Below are 22,317 nucleotides of genomic sequence, written 5' to 3'. Positions count from 1 at the left end.
TATCAGAGACTGATTAAGAACAATAAACTAGGCCTTAGCCAAAAATTAAATGATAGCTAAAAGCAATTCTGAAACCCTAACTGCAAAAAGCTGGTTTTTTTGTTTTGTTTTGTTTTTGTTTTTAAGCAAAGATCTATGAGATAATAAAGGGGAAGACGATGACTACTACTCGAAGAGCAAAACTGGCCTGTAAAGAAAATGTCCCATATTGTTCCTGGGACCTATCACCCTGAGGGAGGCCAATCTGTGGGAGCACCACCCCTAGGTAAGCTTATCTGCAGCTTAAAAAAAAAATTAATTTGTTTGATAAGGATCATGGGGCCAAATACTTGAAAAACACTAAGGCATTAATCAACTGCTTTTAGAGATAGTTAAGTACAAAAAGACCTCTCTCCGAGGCCTTCAATCACTAATACTCAAGAGCAGGAACCTCTTTCCTTGCTCAGCTTATTCAAAGTCATCAACCAGTTTACGGCTTTCCAGGAAGATGCACTCAATTCCCTGCCACCCATAAAAGAATAAGGAGAAGTCCTGGGCCAAATAGTGCACAATCTCAGTTTTATTTTAATCTCCAACCCAATTTAAAAAAAAAAAAAAAATACAAGTAAGACTGTTCAGTGGCTAAAACTCCAGATTTTATTTCACCTCATTTTCTTTCCCTTGCCCACCTTCTGGTACAGGTGCTAATGAGCAGTGGAAAGTTAGGAAAAAAAGGCAGTAGAGAAGAGCAGCAGCAAGAAACCTGGTTAAGCAGCGCCTAAACAACTGAGAATGGACTTAGCTGTTTAGAATTAGTGGTAAGGGACCCAACAGCCAGGAAGCAAGCACACAGTATTGTTCATGTCACCTTTCTGCTTCCAGGTACCTCTCAGCTTTCGCAGGGCAATAGGAAGCATAGGATTAAAATATAAAACCAAGAGCACAAAAGTTACACGTAACAAAATCAGTACATAGATCATCCAGGATGACATTTTTACACGACCCAAATGTAAGCCATAACAAACATTAGACTACAAGTAAAAGTGAAAAAACAACTGCTATCTGAGAGTTCGTATAAGCAGTCAGGTTACTGTTGTGGTTTTTTAAACGTATGAAAGTACAGCCTTTCTTAACCAAAGCTGGAAAGGATATAATATAAAGCTGTGTGTCTGAATGTTGATGCCTTCGAATTCAAATAGAAAGCAATACCAAATGATGAAAAATAAAACATATTACCATACCAGATTATGAGTTCTTTTGGGATTACACAAAGAAAATTTTACATAAAGCTTGTTTACAATGAATGAACCAAACCAAAATAGTCCTATGTACCAATTGTTTTTAACTTTAGGAAAAGCTATTAAAATTGCTAAGTTTAAAAAGCACGAAAACTGTCTTAACTTTAGGCACTCGACTTTATATCCTGCTACTTACTTACTCTAAGGAAAAGGAAACGGCTTAACTCTGTACTGCTTAATAACAAAAACAAGCTGGGAAAAGTTGATCACGATACTAACAACTTTTGCTGCCAATCTGTAGTAAATATTTACTAATTCAATACAATTTATCTGTTTGAAAGTTTCTGAACAGTCAACATAATGCTCTTAATATAAATTTCCAACTTCCCCTCGTTTTCACACCGCAGTAGTGTCATAGTAATGAAAGCTGTAAGACAGATAAACGACAAATCGTCTGTAAGGGAAACAAACAATGAGACGGGGGCCTCAGCATCCTTCGGGGTCATCGTTTAGCATCCTCCGTGAAGAAAAGCTAGGGGATGCTAAGGCTCTGAACATTCAGGTGGACAACAAAGCAATGCAGGTACATGTGCCCACATTAACTTCTCTCCTTCCTTGTGAGGAGAACTTGCCGCCAGTGTAAAACGCACAATAATGACAACATTCCTACACACTGCGTGATGTCCCCTTGGGGAAAGTCAAAGAGTAAGAACCGACAAGCAACCTCAGGCGAGGAAGGGCGAGTACAGCTCCTGTACCTCCACAGGCCTCCTCTCCCGCTCTTGGCTACACATGAGCAGCAGTCTCAGTTTCTGCACCAAGTCAGACCTGCAGGCAAAGAGTGAGGAAGAGGGCGGACCAGGGTGGAAGGGAGGACAGGAGATGGATGGGCAAAGAAGACAACCAACCTACACACTTCACAAGCACTTTTCCAACTCAACTCCTTTCCCTTGACCACCCTAGCCCTTCCAGCTAAGCTCAGACTTACTGGTCCACACCTACCTCTCCTGTCCTCACCAGGAGCCCCAGATTCTGAAACCAAAGAGGATTACAGACACTAGGCAGCACACAACGGGATCAACAGTCAAGGCCCATTGTCAGGGCACAGCCGACTCCACACCCGTCTGCATTACCTCTCATCGAGTTCTTCTAGCCTGCTCTTCACTGTGTGGGCATTGTTATCCTTGGTGATTTTCTGCAGGAGGTAGAAAGTCTGCTGGAACATACGCAGTAAGTACTCCTCGAATTCCATAGGCACGCAGTTCTTGGACATGAGTTCATTGATGCAGGACATGGCCAGGACCCCAAGCCGGCCGCGCTCCTGACCCAACACACAGTTCTGGCTGCTGCCGTTAACTGATGCCATCTTTCTGGCCCGGATGTCGCAGCCAAAGCGCGCAAAGTGGAAGATGGTGGTAAGGAGGGACGGGGTGATGCTGGCAGAGAGAGGAATCCAACTGAAGAGGTGGGCCAGGCACTCCAAGGCCAGGGAACAGATATACTCACTCTCCACGTCAAGGATGGGGATTGGCTGATTCAACAGTTTGGCTGAACTAGGACTCTGCAACAGGTTACTCAGTAAGTCACCTGAAACACAAAAGGCCTTTCAGATACACACGATCAACTCTCTTACAAATCAATGTACATAATTCTTCTTTAAAAAAAAAAAAAAAAAAAACACAACCAAGCATTAATATACAGTAGAGGTTCTCCAGCGCCTTGGGGGTTCACAAATTCATAACTCTTTTTAAGAGAATACTATTGTCTTCCTCACTTTTATTATCTTACAAGTGTACCACAGAGCTTTCTAGAGGCTACAGTCTATGTGATATGCAACAGAGAAAAAGCAAAAGTTACCTCATTAAGCTACGTAAGAAAGAGAATGACAAAAGTGTAAAGTAATACTGCTCTTGTCAGTACATCTTTTTGTTTACTTTGGAAAAGTTATTTTTCATTAAGATATGTTATCTGTAAAAAAATAAAATAAAAAATTAAAAAATTAAAAAGGTATGTTATCTGTATATATGTACTGAGTTCATCACAGTTACTTTTAAGTATTTCCGAACTGTCTTAGTTTTAATATCAATAGATAAAACCCAGAAAACTCTTTGAGGACCTCAATAATTTTTTTAAAGTAAAGGGGTCCAGGGTGGACAAAAGGGGGGAAGGTGGTAAAAAGGTACGAACTTCCCTTTTTAAGGCAAATACGTCCTGGGGATGTGATGTACACTACAGTGACTAGAGTTAACAATACTGACCGTATATATTTGAAAGTTGCTAAGAGAGTAAAATAAGAAAAAAAAAAAATGTGTATCTATGGGTGGTAATGGACGTTAACTAGATTCACACTAGTGATCATTTTGCAATATACACCTACAGCAAATTATTATGTTGTATATCTGGAATTAACACTAACCATGTTATATGTCAATTATATGCCAATTTAAATCCAAAAAAAAAAAAAGAAGAAGAACTTCCCATTGTGGCTCAGCGGTTAACAAACCTGACCCGTATCCATAAGGACTCGGGTTCAATCCCTGGCCTCCCTCAGTGGGTTAAGGATCTGGCATTGCCATAGATGGGGTGTAGGTCAGAGGCGCAGCTCAGATCTGGCGTGGCTGTGGCTGTGGCGTAGGCCAGCAGCTGTAGCTCTGATTCGACCCCTAGCCTGGGAATTCCATGAGCCACAGGAATATCCCTCGAAAGCAAAAAAAAAAAAAAAAAAAGACCCTATTCTTTAGTTCAGAGGAAATTTTCCAGAGTGGGAGTCCAAGGAAAGGGAAAAAAGCAAAACATCAATGATAATAAGGTGTTTATTATTAACATCTAAGACAGTGATAAGAACCACTTCGTATGCTCTTGTTATTTGCTTGGTGCTGCACTTCGCACTTTACATACATGTTCTCATTCAACGCTCCCAGCTCTAACGTAAGTATAATTATTATCCGCATTATTTACACAATGTTAGTATAACTAAAACACAGATAGATTAGTTCTTCAGCTAGTCAAAGGCAGAGCTAAAACTAAAACCCAGGTCTGGCCCAAAGACTATGCTCCTTCCCAGAAGCCAGGTCAGGAACAATTATGCAGCCAGGAAAAAAGATTAGTCAGAGAGCTAATATTCAGATATAGAAAAATATATAAAATCTAAAAATCTAAAGTCGTAAGTAAAACAGTATGTGTACACCAGGACCCAAACTGTAAAAGGATATAAGCACGAGGACAAAGATGGAATAGGATTACGAAGAGGTAAAGCCTGTTTATGTGGGTAGGATGATCTCTGATTTTCTTCCCTCAAAACAGGTATCTTTTCTTTTCTTTTCTTTTTTTTTTTTTTTTTTTTTTTGCTTTTTAGGGCCCCACCCATGGCATATGGAAGTTCCCAGGCTAGGGGCTCAATCAGAGCTGCAGCCACAGCAACACAGGATGCAAGCTGCGCCTGCAACCTACACCACAGCTCACGCCAATGCCGCACCTGACCCACTGATGGAGGCCAGGGATCGAACCTGCATCCTCATGGATACTAGTTGGATTCATTTCCACCACGCCACTATGGGAACTCCAAAACAAGTGTCTTTTAATGTTGTTTCTCAATAAAAATGATTTTACTCAACTTTAAATGTCTGGAGGAATTTTAGTAAATCGTAGGTGAATTTTTCCAAAATGGTATCATGATCAAAGTGAAAGAAACCACCAGGGAAGAGAGAGCCTGCTTCATGCTCCAGAGCAAAGCTGAGGGAGCTCAAACAAGCTCCTTGTGCACCAAGACACACTGATCACAAAACCTGAGAGCGACATCATGGTCCCTGAACGGGGCCAGATGCTGGTGGTGATAACGTATCCACTCCCGCGAAGGAGTACGTGGGCAATGCCAGGGCATTTACTAACTTGGAAATGACCCAGACATGAGTGGGACACTGGCTTTTCATGCAAAGATCCCCTTTTTAATTTTCTTAATTACTGAAATTCTGTATGTGTTCTATTCAGTTCTACGTGACTAACTCAGAGCTGCTCAACCTCAGCACTATTCACATTTGGGTAAAAGATTCTCCAGTGTTGTTCTGTGCACTGTAGGATATTCAGCAGCAGCCCTGGCCTCCACTCACCAGATGCCAGTGGTACCCTCTTCCTTCAGTTGTGTTAACCCACAAATTTCTCCACATTGCCAAACATCCCCCGCAATAAAATCACCCCAACTGAGAGCCTCAGACCTAACTGTAGCCTCCGTCCAGTCAAATGGGGGGAAACTCTTCAAGGAAGCTTTGGGAGGAGGAAACAAGATCACCGGGGTTGTGATTGGCCTTCCCAAGCCCTACTTTTCTGGAGGTGAAAAGATGTGCAAGTGCACAAACACGAGCACCTTGGAAAGAGTTTGCGAAAAAATCAGGAGAAGACACCTTCACCCTGAAAAGCTTACCATCGCCAGCGGATGCACAGATCTATATTTACAACTAAATACCACGTGGGCAAGGAGAATATGGCCCCTGCATTTTTGGCACCGAACCATCAAAGCTAACTCACAACTACAGTATCAGTGTGATTTCCCTTGGTTCACTTTCTTCCCATTTGCCAAGCAAAGAGCAGTGAGGACAAGAGAGGCTGAGGCTGCAAGGGTGCGCAAGGCAGCCGCAGCCTCCGCAGAGGGCGCATCCCCACCTCCTCGGCTCCCTCGCTGCTCAGGAGGGAGCCGCTCTCTGAGAGTGACTGAGACAGCCAGGTGAGGACAGAGTGTCCACGTCCCTGTCCCACCCCTTCCTGGAGATGTGACCTCGGGGCACATTACCCGCCCACCCCCACCCCGGCCAGGAACCCCAATTTCCTTATTTGTAAATGAGTAGATGAGGAAAGTAAACCATCACCGGCTTCACAGGACTCGGATCTACTGAGGTGAGTTTCAGAGATGAGGCAACAATTCGGGGAACTATTCTGAGATGTAAACTACACACACCTGTCAAACCTTGTTCTACATCCAGACTGTGAGAGCAGCTGTTGCAGGGATTTTATTCTTTGCAAGTGAGCAGACAGAACATGACATTACAAAAAAGTATATGAGAAAAGAGACCAAAAGCCCACAGGGCCAAGCCTGAGGGGCAGCTGGGCAGGCCAGTGAGAGACTGGCAGGGGCTGCCGCGGGGCTGTGTTTAGGAATTCTCTGGCTTACTCTCTGGGCCCTAAGATTCCTCAGAATGAATTTTCTCCATAAAACTGAACTCACAGTCAAGAAAGCGAAAGAATTTTCTAGAAATTTGACTGCTTAACTTGGTGTCTTAAGGACACCAAGGCAGTTTAGTAAGCAAATAAATGTTGATTAAATCATCAGCATTGCCCAAACCAGTGGAGCAAGAGCTGATGACTTCACTTGCAACTGTCATAAAGAGGAAAAAAAGGTAACGAATGAACATGCACTTCTCTTTAAAAAAAAAAAAAAAAAAAGAGGAAGTATACCTCTTAAGAACACCAGCTTAAAAGATTACTTAACTCCCTAGTCCACCCCCTGGTCTCAATTTATTTTGCTTTTTCTTGATATTAAAAATCAAGACTTCGGAGTTCCCGTCGTGGTTAACGAAATCTGACTAGGAACCATGAGGTTGCGGGTTCAATCCCTGGCCTTGCTCAGTGGGTTAAGGATCCGGCGTTGCCGTGAGCTGTGGTGTAGGTTGCAGACGCGGCTCGTATCTCGCATTGCTGTGGCTGTGGTGTAGGCCAGGGCTGCAGCTCCGATCAGACCCCTAGCCTAGGAACCTCCATATGCCACAGGTGTGGCCCTAGAAAAGACAAAAAAACAAAAAGACCCAAAAAAAAAAAAAAAAAAAATCAAGACTTCAAACAAAAGAAATTTTTTTTTTTTTTTTTGCTTTTTAGGGCCACACCCACAGCATTTGGAGATTCCCAAGCTAGGGGTCGAATCGGAGCTATAGCTGCCGGCCTACACCACAGCCACAGCAATGCCAGATCCAAGCCTCGTCTGTGACCTATACCACAGCTCACGACAACAATGGATCCTTAACCCACTGAGCAAGGCCAGGGATCAAACCCACATCCTCATGGATACTAGTCGGATTCGTTTCCACTGAGCCACAACAGGAACTCCAAATACCCACCTTAAAAATGAAGGGTTGGAGTTACTGTTGTGGCGCAGTGGAAGCAAATCCTACGAGTACCCATAAGGATGTGGGTTCGATCCCTGGCCTCACTCAGTGGGGTCAGGGACCCAGGAGCTATGGTGTAAGTGGCAGACATGGCTGGGGGCCCACATTGCTGTGACTGCGGCATAGGCTGAGAGCTGTAGCTCCCTTTCAGCCCCTAGCCCAGGAACTTCCACATGCCCTGGGTGTGGCCCTAAAAAGCAAACATAAATAAATAAATAAAAATCAGTAAAAAAAAAAAATTAAAATGAAGGGTTACCACTAAGGACAAATAAAATTCAATTTTCTGTAGGCTTTTAATATATTCTAGAACTCTGTAACAGTTTTTAATCTAAGAACTATGACCAATGACTAACAGTTTTTAATCTAAGTATGACAAACAGAATTGGAGTCAGTTAGGAAACTATAAGCGTCCTCAAAACTTCAGTAACTGCAAGAATTTCAACTTCCACATATTAACAACAGGCAACATGGAACAGTCTGGGCTCAGAGAGGTCTGATTTCAACAGCCTATTTCCTTAAGGTAAAAGAGAAAGGTGTGGAAATACTTCTCATTAGCCACATCAACCTTTACAGTAGAGGAAGAAGGGCCGTTTCACAGGATGTACTCTACTTGAAAAGCATTTGTGTTCACTTAGTGTAAACAGAAGCCATTTAGAAACTAAAAGTTCCTGCTCAGACACAATTTCCTCTTTCCATCCATCCTTGAAAGGAGCCATGTTTAGGTGAACTGCACTCTGACTTCTGAAACAGATATTAATACAACTGTGGACAGCAATCAGCCCCCAGTAAACTATTTAATGGCCACTCTAAGTATGCCCACGCTTTATCAAATGCATCTCAAGGGCTGTAAGCCATCGCTGATGACTGCACACTGGTCTCCCATCTGTCTAGGCCAACATGACTTTTCCCTGAGCCCGTGGGCGAGAAACCACTCCACGCTCCCAGGTCCCCACCCCCTTCGGGCTGCCACCTGTGGCCTGACCCCTGCCTAACTGCAAAGCAGACCCATCATGCCCACAAGCTCCTATCGACCTCAGCATGAGTCATATAGCCACAAATTTGAGAAAAAGGAAAAACCACACCGGGGGGGGGGGGACAGCAGTCAGAAGCTGAAGGGGACGGGAGTAGATGACGGAAGATCAAAGGCGTCATCTTCCTGATGGGCAAGGAAGAAACAAACTATGTTGAACTATGCTGTTCAAAATATAATATTAGAAACACAAGTAACTCACAAGGAACTAAGAAAGCTACTCAGAAGACAAGGGGCAGAGAGGCCAAAAATAGATTAAGGAAGAATCTGCATCTGTATCTGGCATAGATAAGCAATTGCTACCCTGCTGAGACCCTCGATTGCATTTAAAAAGAGGAACACAAGTGTGTGCAGACCATACCACTTTCTCCTGAGGTCGGGGATGGTGGTGGGGTGGCGGCAGTCACGCTGTGTTTGTCCCAGACAGTCTCCAAGATACCTACCAAGAACGGAAAAACTGAGTTTAAGAGAGAAATAAAACCCAACATATGAAAATCAGATTCAGAAAAACGATGTGTTGATACCTCTGATCAAACAAACATCAGTATTTAGGAGTTCCCATCGTGGCTCAGTGGTTAATGAGCCAGACTAGTATCCACGAGGAAATGGGTTCAGCCCCAGTCTCACTCAGTGGGGTAAGGATCTCAGCATTGCTATGAGCTGTGGTGTAAGCTGGAGGCTGCAGCTCCCATTCAACCCCTAGCCTGGGAACCTCCATACGCCGCAGGTATAGCCCTAAAAAGACAAAAGACCAAAAAAAAAAAAAAAAAAAAAAAAAATCATGTCACAATTAAAAATATTTTAACACCAAGAGATATCAGACATGGTCCCTAACTCTAGAAATTTAACACCTGGTTGTGGATGTCAATACATATGCGCTGAATGAATAAATGCTCTGAGGTCTGGGTTTCCCCCGAAGCATTTGGGGAAGGATGGGGGTGCAAATGACAAGGTTACCTTTAATCAAGCACTCTTACAACCAATTTTAAGTGCTTACTACATGCCAAGCACTTCTGTAAATACACGCCAAAAAAAAAGAAAAAAAAAAAGTTCCCAGACATCCAAGAAGCCTGTATAGAAAAAGCCAGAGATATAATACTTCTTTTCCCTACATTTCTTCCAACAGCATGGCTCAGCCTCATGGCCTAGCGCTGCCCTGCTCCTCAGAACCAGCAGCTACACGGGCAGCTCAGCAGGCACAGCCCGCTCTCCGTGCAGGGGCTCCACCCTCTCCCCACCTTTCTGTCTCACTCTGCAGTTTGCTTTATGCTTATTCTTACCCCTCACTCCTGGTCACGAGGCTCTAATACAACAGACAAGATGACGGAGCAAATGCTGCATACGACTACAAGCCGGCTCCACACCTTGTCTCACTTCCCTACTCAGCATCTGAAATGTTCACATCTTCTTCCTCCCCTTTCTCCTGATCTTAAATTCAAGCCACCTTAAATACATGCTGCTTGCCATCCACTTTGCAATGCAGCAGTCAGAATTTCAATCACATTCCTATGACCTGGTCCATACCTCATTAATCGCAGCCATAGTGAGGACCAAATAAAAGATTTTAAAAGGAAAATAAATCACATTTTTTGAGGTCCTACTGCGTGCCAGGCACTGGGCTAGTTGCTGGAAATATGGCACCACTTTCTTTCTATTTTTATGCTTGGTCTCAGTAACAGCTAAAACAGCTGCTCAAAATGTCTCAGTGCCAAGGCCTGGGTTCTGGGCATCTGCAGGCAGCCTGCCTTTTGGTGCCACCCCAACTGCTCACCTGTCAGTAGGCCAAGCACAGTCTGCACCTGGTCCAGCAGCAGCTTCCGCAACTCCTCCTTCCGAGCCACGCTGAGATCCTCACGGGGACAAGCCAGCTCTTCTGAAGTTGTCTTCAACATAATCAGCCCAAGGGGAGTTGTCACAGGGGACTGGATCAACTGCCAAGAAAAGACAAGTTCTGAGCAGAGTGTTTGGCTAATTAGGATACAAGGAAGAGTGACTAAAGGTAAACCTGTGAAGAACAGTCGTCCCTCAGTATCCACGGTGGGGCAGGGGACCCCCAAATCCAAGGACGTTCAAGTCCCTTACATTCAATGGTGTAGTGCAGTCAGCCCTCATAGCCAAGGATGCAAATCCCATGGAAACGCAGTATCAACTGTACCTCTATGTGTTTAATCTTATATGAACAGGCTACATAAAGTCAACTCTTTAGAAAAATGACAGGGTACACTTAAGTACCTTTTTTAACTATTCAAAATATATTCTCTCTCTCTCTTTTTTTTTTTTTTTTTTTTTTTTTTGCTTTTTAGGGCCACACCCACAGCATATGGAGGTTCCCAAGCCAGGGGTGGAATTGGAGCTGCAGCTGCCGGCCTGCACCACAGCAATGCCAGATCCAAGCCGAGTCTGCGACCTATACCACAGCTCATGGCAACGCCAGATCCTTAACCCACAGATCGAGGCCAGGGATTGAATCCACAACCTCATGGTTCCTATTTGGATTCATTTCCACTGAACCACGACACAAACTCTGATTCTCATCTTATTTTAAAGACAAAATTCTAATACCACGAACTTAAAAACAAGAAAACAATGCTCTTTTTCACCTAACATGATAATTTTTATACATGTCCCTACTCCCAACAGAGCCTTGGTTACTCTGCCCAGGTTAATATATTCGTGATTAAGATATGTGTAAACCAATTTGTGATATCTTTCCAACATTCAGGTGTTAAAACAACTTCACAGTTCGAAGCTTTGCATGCTTCACCCAAGTTCAAGATTAAACATGCAGCAGAGCAGAAACACGCATACACATCACTCAACTATGATAGTTATGACGTTGCAAATACCTACATAGCAAATTAACCTGCAATATCCACTATACCACAGGAAAGTTTCCTTAAATAAGAGACAGAAAAAAAGGTCCACTTTCAAGAGCATAACACTACTTACATCTTTCTAATCATTTTCACAAAATTCCAAGCATTTATTTTTTTAGTTTCCAGAAATGGTAAAAGTAATCACGGTTCGATTAAAATTCTGTTGGGTTATATGCTACGATCTATAAAAGAGCAAACAAAAGCACCTGACCATTTTCTGTAATCATAATTTAACTTTAAATGGAGTTCATTCCTTGATAAAAGAGTTAAGTTTTTTTAATGTACTCAATCTATAAGATGTGACCCTTAGGGAAGAGGAGGACACCCAGGAGTGCGCCCAGACAGAAAGGCTCTTCTCCACTTCAAAAAACACACAGGGCACTTCTGGGCCCTTGAAAACAACCCTCCACACGGCAGACCAAGGAACCACGCATCCCCAAAGAACAGTACTCAATTAACGGGGACCTAGGAGGAATCCAGCTGTCCTCAAGGAGCATTGCATAAAACCATCCACAAGTAATGGTGTGTTCCAAACGCTATTAAATCTGTTCTCTTGAATTTTAAAACTTCAAGTACATCCTCCAGAAGCTTTCCCTTCATTTTCCACAAGCATGGGCTCTTTCTAACACCAACTTCAACTCAGATAAGGCAGCAGAGGGGAAACGAGAACTCCCTTCTCCAACCATTTCTCTTTACATGATAAAGCAGAACTTCCTAAGCACCTCCTTTCACTCCGACCCCTTTTGGGGATTATCCCTAAAGATTTTCCTGACTTCTCCCCTTTCACTTCTTTCTTTCTCCTCCACTTTTGTCTCTATTTTCACCCAAGACCTCATCCTTACTCTCTCAGGTGGGAATGACTCATATTGCAAATATTCCATGGGGCAATACTTTCCTGTATATGTGAAATGCTTCTGTGCTCTCCAGAAATTAAAAAAAAAAAAAAAAATCCTATAATATGGGAAATATATCTTAAAGGCCCTCCTTTAGTGGAAGGAAGCCAAAAAAGCTTTCAGATGGTTTAATCAAAAGATCATATGATAGCGAAACTGATTTCAGAACCAGTTTGATCCTGTTTACCAATACCTGAAGAAAAAATTTACTTTATTATCATTATCAGAAATGTCAGTGATTGAGCATGTTCTTGGCATGGCTTTCATGTCTCTGGTTCTCATGCGTGACTAAGAAGCAGAGAGTGATACAACTGGAAAGAATTATAAAGATTACTTAGTCCAATACTCTCATTTTACAAAGAAAGGAGGAGGCTCACATAAGCGGCAGGAGTTGCTAAAATCCAGGTGATCCGGAGTTCCCATCGTGGCTCAGTGGTTAACGAATCCGACTAGGAACCATGAGGTTGCGGGTTCGGTCCCTGGCCTTGCTCAGTGGGTTAACGAACCGGCGTTGCCGTGAGCTGTGGTGTAGGTTGCAGACGCGGCTCGGATCCCGCGTTGCTGTGGCTCTGGCGTAGGCCGGTGGCTGCAACTCCAATTCAACCCCTAGCCTGGGAACCTCCATATGCCGTGGGAGCGGCACAAGAAATAGCAACAACAAAAAAGACAAAAAAAAAAAAAAAAAAAAAAAAAAAAGGAACCATGAGGTTTTGGGTTCAATCCCTGGTCTTGCTCACTGGGTTAAGGATCTGGCATTGCCCTGAGCTGTGGTGTAGGTCGCAGACGTGGCTCGGATCCCGCGTTGCTGTGGCCTTGGCGTAGGCCAGCAGCTATAGCTCCGATTCAACCCCTAGCCTGGGAACCTCCATATGCTGCAGGAGTGGCCCAAGAAATGGCAAAAAGACAAAAAAATAAAATAAAATAAAATAAAAGAAAGAAAAGAAAAGAAAAGAAAGGTGATCTGTGACAAAAATGGACGCAGACCCCAAACCCACTGCCTCCGGGTCCAGTGCCTCTTCCACTGCGAGGTGTTTCAGTCACGAAGGCTGCACGAGCTGAAAGGAGTCATTTCTGGACGGTGCAGAGCTGGAGGTGGGGGAGAAAGGAGGACAACTCTCCCCGCTGAGCCTCCAGGAGCACCTCACCTAAAAATGCTCCCCCGAATTCTCATCTATCCTCATTTAATTATACTTAATGAGCAGACCAGGAAGGACATGCTCCCCCGCGGGGCCACTGCTGCTTCTCGCGAGACAAGCCACTGACCGGCCCAAGAAGGAACCCCCTCAGACCCTCACCTTCCTGGTCCCGTCCATCTCCATGGACGTCCTGGCTCCCGCCTTCAGAGCCACGGAGAGTTATTACCACAACTGCTTTGCAACGTGGAGTGAAGGCAACCGTGTCGGAAGACACCCGCAAGGCCCCTGGCCTCTCCTCAGGTTCTCTGCACTGCTATTCTCTCCGCCGACAAAGGCTCCCCCGGCTGCCCACCCGGCTCACTCCATCCCTTCCGCTCAGGTTTCCACTCACATGGCTCTGCCTCTGGGAAAAGGCTTCCATGGCCATCCCGTCTAAATAACACCCCTGGTATTTTCCTCTTCCTCACCCCAGATTTCGTTTTCTCACAATACCATTTAAACTACTTGCAAAAATTTATTTGCTTATTGCTTACTGATGCCTCCGTCCAGGGATTATAAACTCCAGGAAGGCGGGTCATTTGCTCATTGCTACACCCCCGCATGTGCTTAGTACATGGCTAGACTTCAACATGGTTTAGGGGATAAATGCATAAATCTCCTTCACAATATCAATTCAATAAATCGATGAGATTTGATCCATCACAATATCAACTACAATCAATCAATTACAATAGCAATTAAATGAATCACTACAGAAAATGAAATAATCGTAAATGAAGAATTTTTGTGCTGCTTTGAGAGGTAATAACGAGAGAAGCAACACGGATGCTATAGGGAGAGCAAGCAGAACATGAGAAAATGGGATTGACTGCTCTGAAAGATTCTGAACCTACAGTCCCTGAGACAATAACCAATTTTCAAAGAATTTTGTTTCTATATTCTGTTCATTATACCCATTTCCTACATGCCCAAGACTTCCTCAATAATATAATAACATTTCCAACTTTATCACAGGATTCAAAGAAACAAAAGCATCTTCCTCTTGGCTTTTTGGCTATTCCCAGATGACTTCCCAATCCTGACCCCAGATCCACACGCCCTCATGTCTCACGAGACATGCACAGAAGGAACACACAAATCTTAACTGCATCTTCTGCCAAACTGAATTCACCGTCGTCTACCCAAACCCATTTCCTCCTCCTTCATTCCTGCCCTGTGAGCCAGGAACTTGGAACGCAGTCTGGCTTACTCCTCCCCTCAGCCCTACATGCTAGCTCCTGCTCAGAGCCTCTTGACTCCGCCTCCTCCGTGCTCGACACCATCCACCAGGCAGGCCCCTGCTTGGGCTCAGGTCCCCGGGCTCACCCAGACTTCTCCAGCAGCAGCCTACCTGGCCTCCTTCACTCCATCCTCACCCCTCTGAAATCCTGACTCCACACTGTTGCTAGTGCTGTTATACCAGCATCAAAATGTGGCCACACTGTCCCCCTTTTCCAAACTTTTCGACAGTTCCCAAGGAAACACTACACTATGAATTAAACAGTGACACCCCCTGCAAGAGCAAGGCCCTTCCTGCTCTGGCCTCGCCCCTCAGCCTAGCCTCTCACTTGACTACCTCACATCACCATCACCACTGAAAACGCCCCAGCTCTTCAGTCGAAACGCTGTGCTCAGCACAATACTCCCTACGGTCATGAACATATTGTCGGGTAATTATTATTTGCATCACTATCTTCTCACTAGACTCTAACGTCTGAAGGCTTCATCCTTGCACCCAATACCTGGCACCTAACAGACTTTCAAGTATTTGCTGGGCAAAACTTCCCAACAGGTTAAAAGCAGCTAGGTCCCCCACCCCCAGCCGCTTTCTCCACTGCGGAGAGGTCCAACATGTGTCAAGAATACAAAGTTAGGTGAATGAGATCATCTACCCCACGACCCCACCCCTGCAGCTCCAAATTCCTCATCTTGGAGTTCCCGTCATGGCACAGCAGAAACGAATCCGACGAGGAACCATGAAGTTACAGGTTCGATCCCTGGCCTCTCTCAGTGGGTTAAGGATTCCGAATTGCCGTGAGTTCTGTGAGTTGTGGCGTAGGTTGCAGATGCGGCTCAGATCTGGCATTGCTATGGCTCTGGCTTGGGCCAGCAACAACAGCTCAGATTAGACCCCTAGCCTGGAAACCTCCATATGCCCAAGTGCAGCCCTAAAATGACAAAAGACAAAAGACAAAAAAAAAAAAAAAAATTCCTCAAGACAAGAAAATAATCACTTCTACAAACAAACTATTTACAAGATAAAGTTTCTATAGGTATCTTCCTACCTGTAAAATGTTAGTAAAAAAGTCATGGTAGAACATAGGCCAATCTTGACGGCCAATGTCAACAATCACTTTGCAGAGCTTGTTCCGGATGAAGTAAGGTAAGGTTTTGTGGTGAGCCAAGAGGAGTTTGGGCAGGCAGCTACGGATTTCCATCTTATCCTGAGATGGGACCCCAAGCCACATTTTATTGATCAGATTCTGAAAAACAAGAATACACCTTTTAAGTTAACAATCTATACACAAAACAAACTGGTTCTCATCCAACAGTAGCTATATCCCTCATCAAGAAACTCTGCTTTGGAGTTCCCATTGTGGCGCAGTGGAAACAAATCCGACTAGGAACCATGAGGACATGGGTTCGATCCCTGGCCTCGCTCAGTGGGTTAGGGATCCGGCATTGCCGTGAGCTGTGGTGTAGGTCGCAGACGAGGCTCAGATCTGGTGTTGCTGTGGCTGTGGCACAGGCTGGCAGCTACAGCTCCCATTAGACCCCTCGCCTGGGAACCTCCACATGCCTCGGGTGCAGCCCTAAAAAAAAAAAAAAAGAAAGAAAGAAGCTCTGCTTTATAAACACAGGTTTGGAATAACTTGACCATAAGAGTAATAAAATATTCAAATCCTATGATACAATAAATATTCAAATCCCATTCCTAGGAAGATTGACTACATAATTTAACAAAAAACAAAAAGGTATAGGTGCAAAAACTTCCTATCACATCACGGTCTCTACCAAAAAATAATGACAGAAACAGCAGTTCCTGTCTTGGCGCAGCGGAAACGAATCCGACTAGGAACCACGAGGTTGCGGGTTCGATCCTTGGTCTCACTCAGTGGGTTAAGGATCTGGTGCTGCCATGAGCTGTGGTGTAGGCTGCAAACATGGCTCTGGCATTGCTGTGGCTGTGGTGTAGGCAGACAGCAACAGCTCCGATTAGACCCCTAGCCTGGGAACCTCCATATGCTGTGGATGTGGCCCTAAAAAGACAAAAAATAAAAAACTTAAAAAAATGACAGAAACAACTTTTATGTCCAAAAATAGGAGAATGGCTTGGTGAATAATGATACAGCCACTTATAGGAATACAGTATAAAGATAAATGAGGGGGAAAAAGAATGCAAAATGGCATGAATGATATGCTTATAATTAGTTTTTTTGTAAGTGTGCAATTGGCACAACATTCTAAATCAACTATACTTTCGTAAAAATTGGAACAAAAAACTGAACAAAATAATAAAATTGAACAACATATTTTTTAAAGTGTGCACTGGAAGACAAAGGTTGGAAGAGAGTTGATATAAATGAAAATTTCTGTGGTTGGGACGATGGTATGATGGCTATCATCCCGCTTCCCAAACTGTTTTCCTTTAATTATCTTTCTGTTTTATTGATAACATGGAAGGAAACGTTTTATGTCACCACAAAGTCTTCCCTACCTCGCCCCACCTTACCTTTCAGTGTCCAAGATGGAAAGGTACCCTGGAAACCTGGACATCTTGATAAAGGCAGTAGGTGGGAAGAAGTCCCCAAACCAAATTACCACCATTTCCCAGCCATGTACACATCAAAACTAAAGTCTAGTGCCAGTAACATGGCGATGTGACCTCAAAATGCAAAATCTTCACAATAGTAGAAAATTATCTGACAACTTACCTCAAAAACTGTTAAACTGTACATCATTACATAGTCATTCCTAGTGCTGGAGAGAAAATACAGGCAGAACCTCCAGGCTCCTATTTGCTGGGCAAAATTATTAAGAAGTTCCTCTGGAAAAGTTAAATGGCAACAAGAAAAGGCTATGAAAATACAAGAAACTAATAAAAGGCTGGAAATTCTTATTTTTTAACAAGACATTCTGCCTGCCCAAATACCTCTCTCCATATAATATACGTAACATCAAAACCAACTACAAAATCCAGCTGATTCCTTTTTTTTTTTTGGCTGCCCTGCAGCAATATGAAGTTCCCGAGCCAGGTATCAGATATGAGCCACAGTAGCTGTGGTAATGCCTGATCCTTAATCCACTTTGCCAGGCCGGGGATCAAATCTGCACTCCCAGGACGCTGCTGATCCCACTGCACCACAGCGGGAACTCCTTAATCCAGGTGATTCTTCAAGTTAGAAACAACAGGGTACACAGTATTTTTGACTCTGAGGTGCCCATGAACACAGTGTATTCTGCCATCCAAAACTCAATAACCTTGCTACGGACACTTTTTTAGGCAGAGAAACTTTCACTGTTGAAGTTCTTACTTAACCTAATGTATGCATAGACAGCTCTAAGAGTATCATTTACCTTAAAAATGATGGCTAAGCGATAACTTGTTTCCTCTGGGGTATAGCTTGGGCGTGCGCGCGTGCGCTCTCTCTCTTTCTATACATATATCCTCACCGCTCACTCAACATGTTCTTACACACACACATACACAATGGTGTGTGTGTGTGTGTGTGTGTGTGTGTGTGTGTGTGTGTGTGTGTATGAGAGAGAGAGACAAGTAGGAAAAGAGAAAGTTAAGACTAACCTTACATACAGGATTGGAAAAAAGTTTTCAAGAGAATTCAGGATGGCTATCTTCATTTGGGTTGGTTTTACTTAAAATATTGCCCCCAAAAATTGGTAAATAAGAGTAGCAATCATGGGGGTTGCCGAGAAGCACCCTGTCCACCTCAATTAATTGCAAATGGTTTTCCTCTTCCTGAAGCTGCTGGTCAGACAAGCAAACATTAGGAACCTGTCACCATGTTTCTGGACAGGCTGCCCTAGTCACCATGACCTGCTGTGCTGGTCATGAAATATAACACACAGAAGGTGAAAACGCTAAGGCAACAACCCTGAGAGATTCTAGGAAGCCCTTGGAAAAGCAGCAAGCACAGCAGCCCATTCTAATCCTCAAGTCACTGCTCTGCCAGCGCTGACTTCGGCTAAATGCACCAAAGCAGTCTCATTACAAATCCCATCAAAGGAAGCTAGCGGCATGCTCTTACAGTCAGGCAAAAGTTTCTATGAATCCCAGAGATGAAGTCTAACCAAAGAGAATGATCTCTGGCTGGAAATGAGGAACCTCGGGCTCTGTTCTAGACTTAGCCACTAATTCATTGAATCTGATCCCAAGCGAACTACTGCTCCTTTGTGATGCTTCAGCCTTCTCTGCTATTAAAATGACCAGGCTGTCTCTTGAGGTTCCCTGCTAATGACTCTGTCAATGTCTGGAGCACTAACACACTTTGGGTGGAGGGTAGGTGGAGCCCCGATAGTATAAAGGTCTCCCTCCCTTCTCCCACCTCGCCAGGAAAGCCTTCAGTTTACCCTAAGACATCAAAAAAGAAGCAAGAAGTGGTTCCAGCCCACACGCTCAAATAAAGCTACAAAGACTAGGTACAAAGAGAACTGAACTAAGACACACCCGCTATCAAACCCCCGGATTCCCCTTAGCCAGCACTGCAATTAAGACATTCACAGCATCTTGTTTTTTAAACTATTTTAAAATCAGACTGGAATACGAACATGTTAAAAAGGTTCCACTTTTAATTCACGAATGCTGAAGGTGAGCAACATTTGTTTTGCAACCACAAATTTAGGAGAAAACCAAAAGTATACCAATCATAAGCTAAAAACAGGACTTCCAGAGAAATTAGTTTTGGAATATAACAGAGTGACATAAGGGAAAGATTCTTCAACTCATTTAGTAAAAATCACCAGTGCTGTTTTTACTGTAAGGTAGCATGAAACTAATAAAGGACAAAAATGGGTCAGCCCAACTGAGTAATAAGAGAAGCAAGCAGAGGGGATCTTCTAAGCCAGACGCCTGATCATCTACTGCGCTCAGCTTCTCTCAGCATCCCTTGTTTACAAATGCTCTTGTTCCTTACAGCACAGTCCCTCAGAAAAGAAAGGCACATACGGGGCAGGCCCAAAGGAGACCACCACGCTTAAAATTAAAAGAGAATACTAAGTGAAGTAAGTCAGAAAGAGAAAGACAAATACCATATGATATCACTTATATCTGGAATCTAACATACAGCACAAATGAACCTTTCCACAGAAAAGAAACTCATGGACTTGGAGAACAGACTAGTGGTTGCCAATGGGAACAGGGAGGGAGTGGGATGGACTGGGAACCTAGGGTTAATAGATGCAAACGATTGCCTTTGGAATGGATAAGCCATGAGATCCTGCTGTGTAGCACTGGGAACTATGTCTAGTCACTTGTGACGGAGCCTGATAATGTGAGAAAAAGAATGTATACATATGTGTGTGGGACTGGGTCACTTTGCTGTACAGTAGAAAATTGACAGAACACTGTAAATCAACTATGATGGAAAAAACAAAAATCATTAAAAAATAAAAAGCTTGAGGGTTAACATGAAAAAAAAAAAACTTAAAAGAGAAGCCACGTCTACCAGAAGGTGATGTGCAAATGCTCCAAGGATGCAAGGGAAAATAGGCTGCAGCCAAAGACTTCCTGGCCACCTAAAAATCCAAACCCTAATCAAGCTCTGGACCGAGGGCAGAAATCAGCCATGACACACCGGCTAACGTGACTTAGAGAAGCCACATGGGATAGAGAAATGGGTCAGTCTGCAGAGTCATGGAGACACAGAAAAAAGCCGGCAAGGAGGTGAAAGCAATGAAGGTCAGTAGAGAGAAGCCAGACATGCAGGGGAAAGCTGAAGGTCCAGATCAAGGAAAACACTTTTCATCCTCAAGCTCAGGCATTAAGTGAGGCCTCAGAGAGAAAAACAATTAATCTAGGACCTCAGAGCAGCATGTTCCCAAGGCGGAGAGATAACACTTGAATACAGTTTCTAGTGAACAGTATGCTGTAATGAATATTATGCATGTCAGTGAATATGAAATTCAAAAAGAGGTGCTAGAAGGTTCTGGGGTTCCCAGAAGACCTGAAGTGATACCTACATTTCTCTGGTGTTTGAAGCCTTTATTTAGCCAAACTTGCAAAATGAGAGCCATAGTACTGGTGGAAAAAGCAAGAAGGCTCCAAAGGTAACGCCCATTAAAGGATCTCTGGGCACTCGATGAGGTCCAAGTAGGAGTTCCACACACCAAAAATGCTTTTATGGGTTGTTGAGTTTTTTTAAACTACGTCATAGACTTCTTATAAAAGTTCAATACTGCTGAAATCAAGAGCAAAGCAGAGAGCCACATGTGGCTAAAGGAAAGAAAACCCATCGCTATGGATTAGAGAGAGTGGGCTCTCTATAGGGGACTAGAGCCCTTGCAGCCAGATCTGTAGGCCTCACCAGCCACCGCCCAGCAGGACAGGGGCCAAGAGAGCAAGAATGCAAGGGGAAACATGCTGGCCTGACCAGCCGAGGCTCCCAACTCCTTGCTCCCCACTGGGGCCTTTCGTTATGACTCTGAACAACTCCACACTTTACTTACCGATCTCGCGTTTTCTCTCATTGGTTGTACAGTCGTGGAAAAACTCTGTCATCAGACTTTCCAATGCCCTGAGAGAGGCTTCTTCAGAGGCCTACCAAAGGAATTTGAAAAAAATAATCAGTAACTGTACTTTCAGTTCCACTGTTCCTCAGTTCCTTCCAGGTCACATTCAACAGCCATAGTAATTTACTTCCTCAAAACATCTTGGTCCGACATTCTTCAAATACATGATATAAGCCAGAAAAACTTCAGGGAATTTCCCAGCTGGCTCGAAACCCAAATTTTTCATATACTCTACCAATTCATGCTATTGTGCCATCAATTTTCAAGTACTTATTCTAAGGAAAAGGGAGCAAATAATTCAAAATGCAATTCTGGAAAGAGACTGAAAGCAAAGTAAAAGGCCCCGGCCCTGATGACTGAATAGGCAGTCATCTCTCTGAAGAGATCAGAGAGGCTAGGGTGTCTGTCTTACAGACTATCCATCAACAATGTATCTGCCCCCCAAGTCTGAAAGATTCGCCATATTTTAATTCAGAGCAACTGTAGTCAAACTGCTGCATGGACTCTTAGGGGGTTTTGAGGGGACTTCAGGAGCCAAACATCCACTCAACTGACAATCTCACTTGAGCAGCCAACAGAGATTAAGGTGCTAAGACCCGAGCAGAGCAAGGACTCAAAATGAGACAGCACCTCCCAACCACAGACCCAGAGAGAGCCAGACTCTCAGCAGAACCACTCAGATGGAGAATGAGAGGAGAGGGCCCCTGGGTCCCCCAAGGCTCATCCTCTCCCTCTTCCATAAGGCGCCCCAAACCCTTTTCTCTCACTAAAGGAGGGCGCATCGCGTGCAGCAATGAACTTGAGTCAACACTCCCTCACAGAACCAGTCTACAAAAAAGGTGAGCATTCCCAGTCCCTTTCTGAATCCTCACTGGCATTCACCTACCCAGAGATGATTAAGAGCCCGGAGCGGTTCTGATTTCTGAATTCTCTCTTAACTTCCTTCTTCCCACTGACCTTCGCCATATCCTCTCCACTGCCCGCCCCCCCAGTGTGAGAGCTGACCAGAACAAACTGCATTTTAAAACAAGTCTACACTCAAATGTGTCATGTATTAAACTGTAATATTACAAGGGGCCTCCACTTGGTGACTGGCTTGCGAGGGGACTGAGACGCTGGGCCATCTCTGTGGAGACAGCAGCACTTCTTAGGACTGATACCGATTACAGAGGCTAAATCAGGCTGGCCCATCCACATCAACTCACACACGTACGCACAGACTGCAGCACAC

General features: G+C 44.0%; 1 protein-coding gene across 1 annotated transcript in view; it reads right to left on the bottom strand.

Moving 5' to 3' along the window:
• Positions 1–22,317, bottom strand: part of XPO6 (exportin 6) — a 108,593-nt gene that overhangs the window by 51,110 nt on the left and 35,166 nt on the right. Inside the window, exons 2-7 of the mRNA XM_003124525.6 lie at positions 21,024–21,114; positions 17,276–17,388; positions 15,626–15,823; positions 10,168–10,327; positions 8,758–8,835; positions 2,351–2,804 (exon numbers count right to left, since the gene is read on the bottom strand). Coding sequence (XP_003124573.3) covers positions 2,351–2,804; positions 8,758–8,835; positions 10,168–10,327; positions 15,626–15,823; positions 17,276–17,388; positions 21,024–21,114 — 1,094 coding nt within the window. The remainder of the gene's footprint in view (positions 1–2,350; positions 2,805–8,757; positions 8,836–10,167; positions 10,328–15,625; positions 15,824–17,275; positions 17,389–21,023; positions 21,115–22,317) is intronic.

This window comes from Sus scrofa, chromosome 3 (genome assembly GCF_000003025.6).
Source record: "Sus scrofa isolate TJ Tabasco breed Duroc chromosome 3, Sscrofa11.1, whole genome shotgun sequence".
Taxonomy (NCBI): Eukaryota; Metazoa; Chordata; class Mammalia; order Artiodactyla; family Suidae; genus Sus; species Sus scrofa.
Note: the sequence above shows the minus strand (reverse complement) of the source record. Positions and strands in the feature narration are given on the sequence as shown.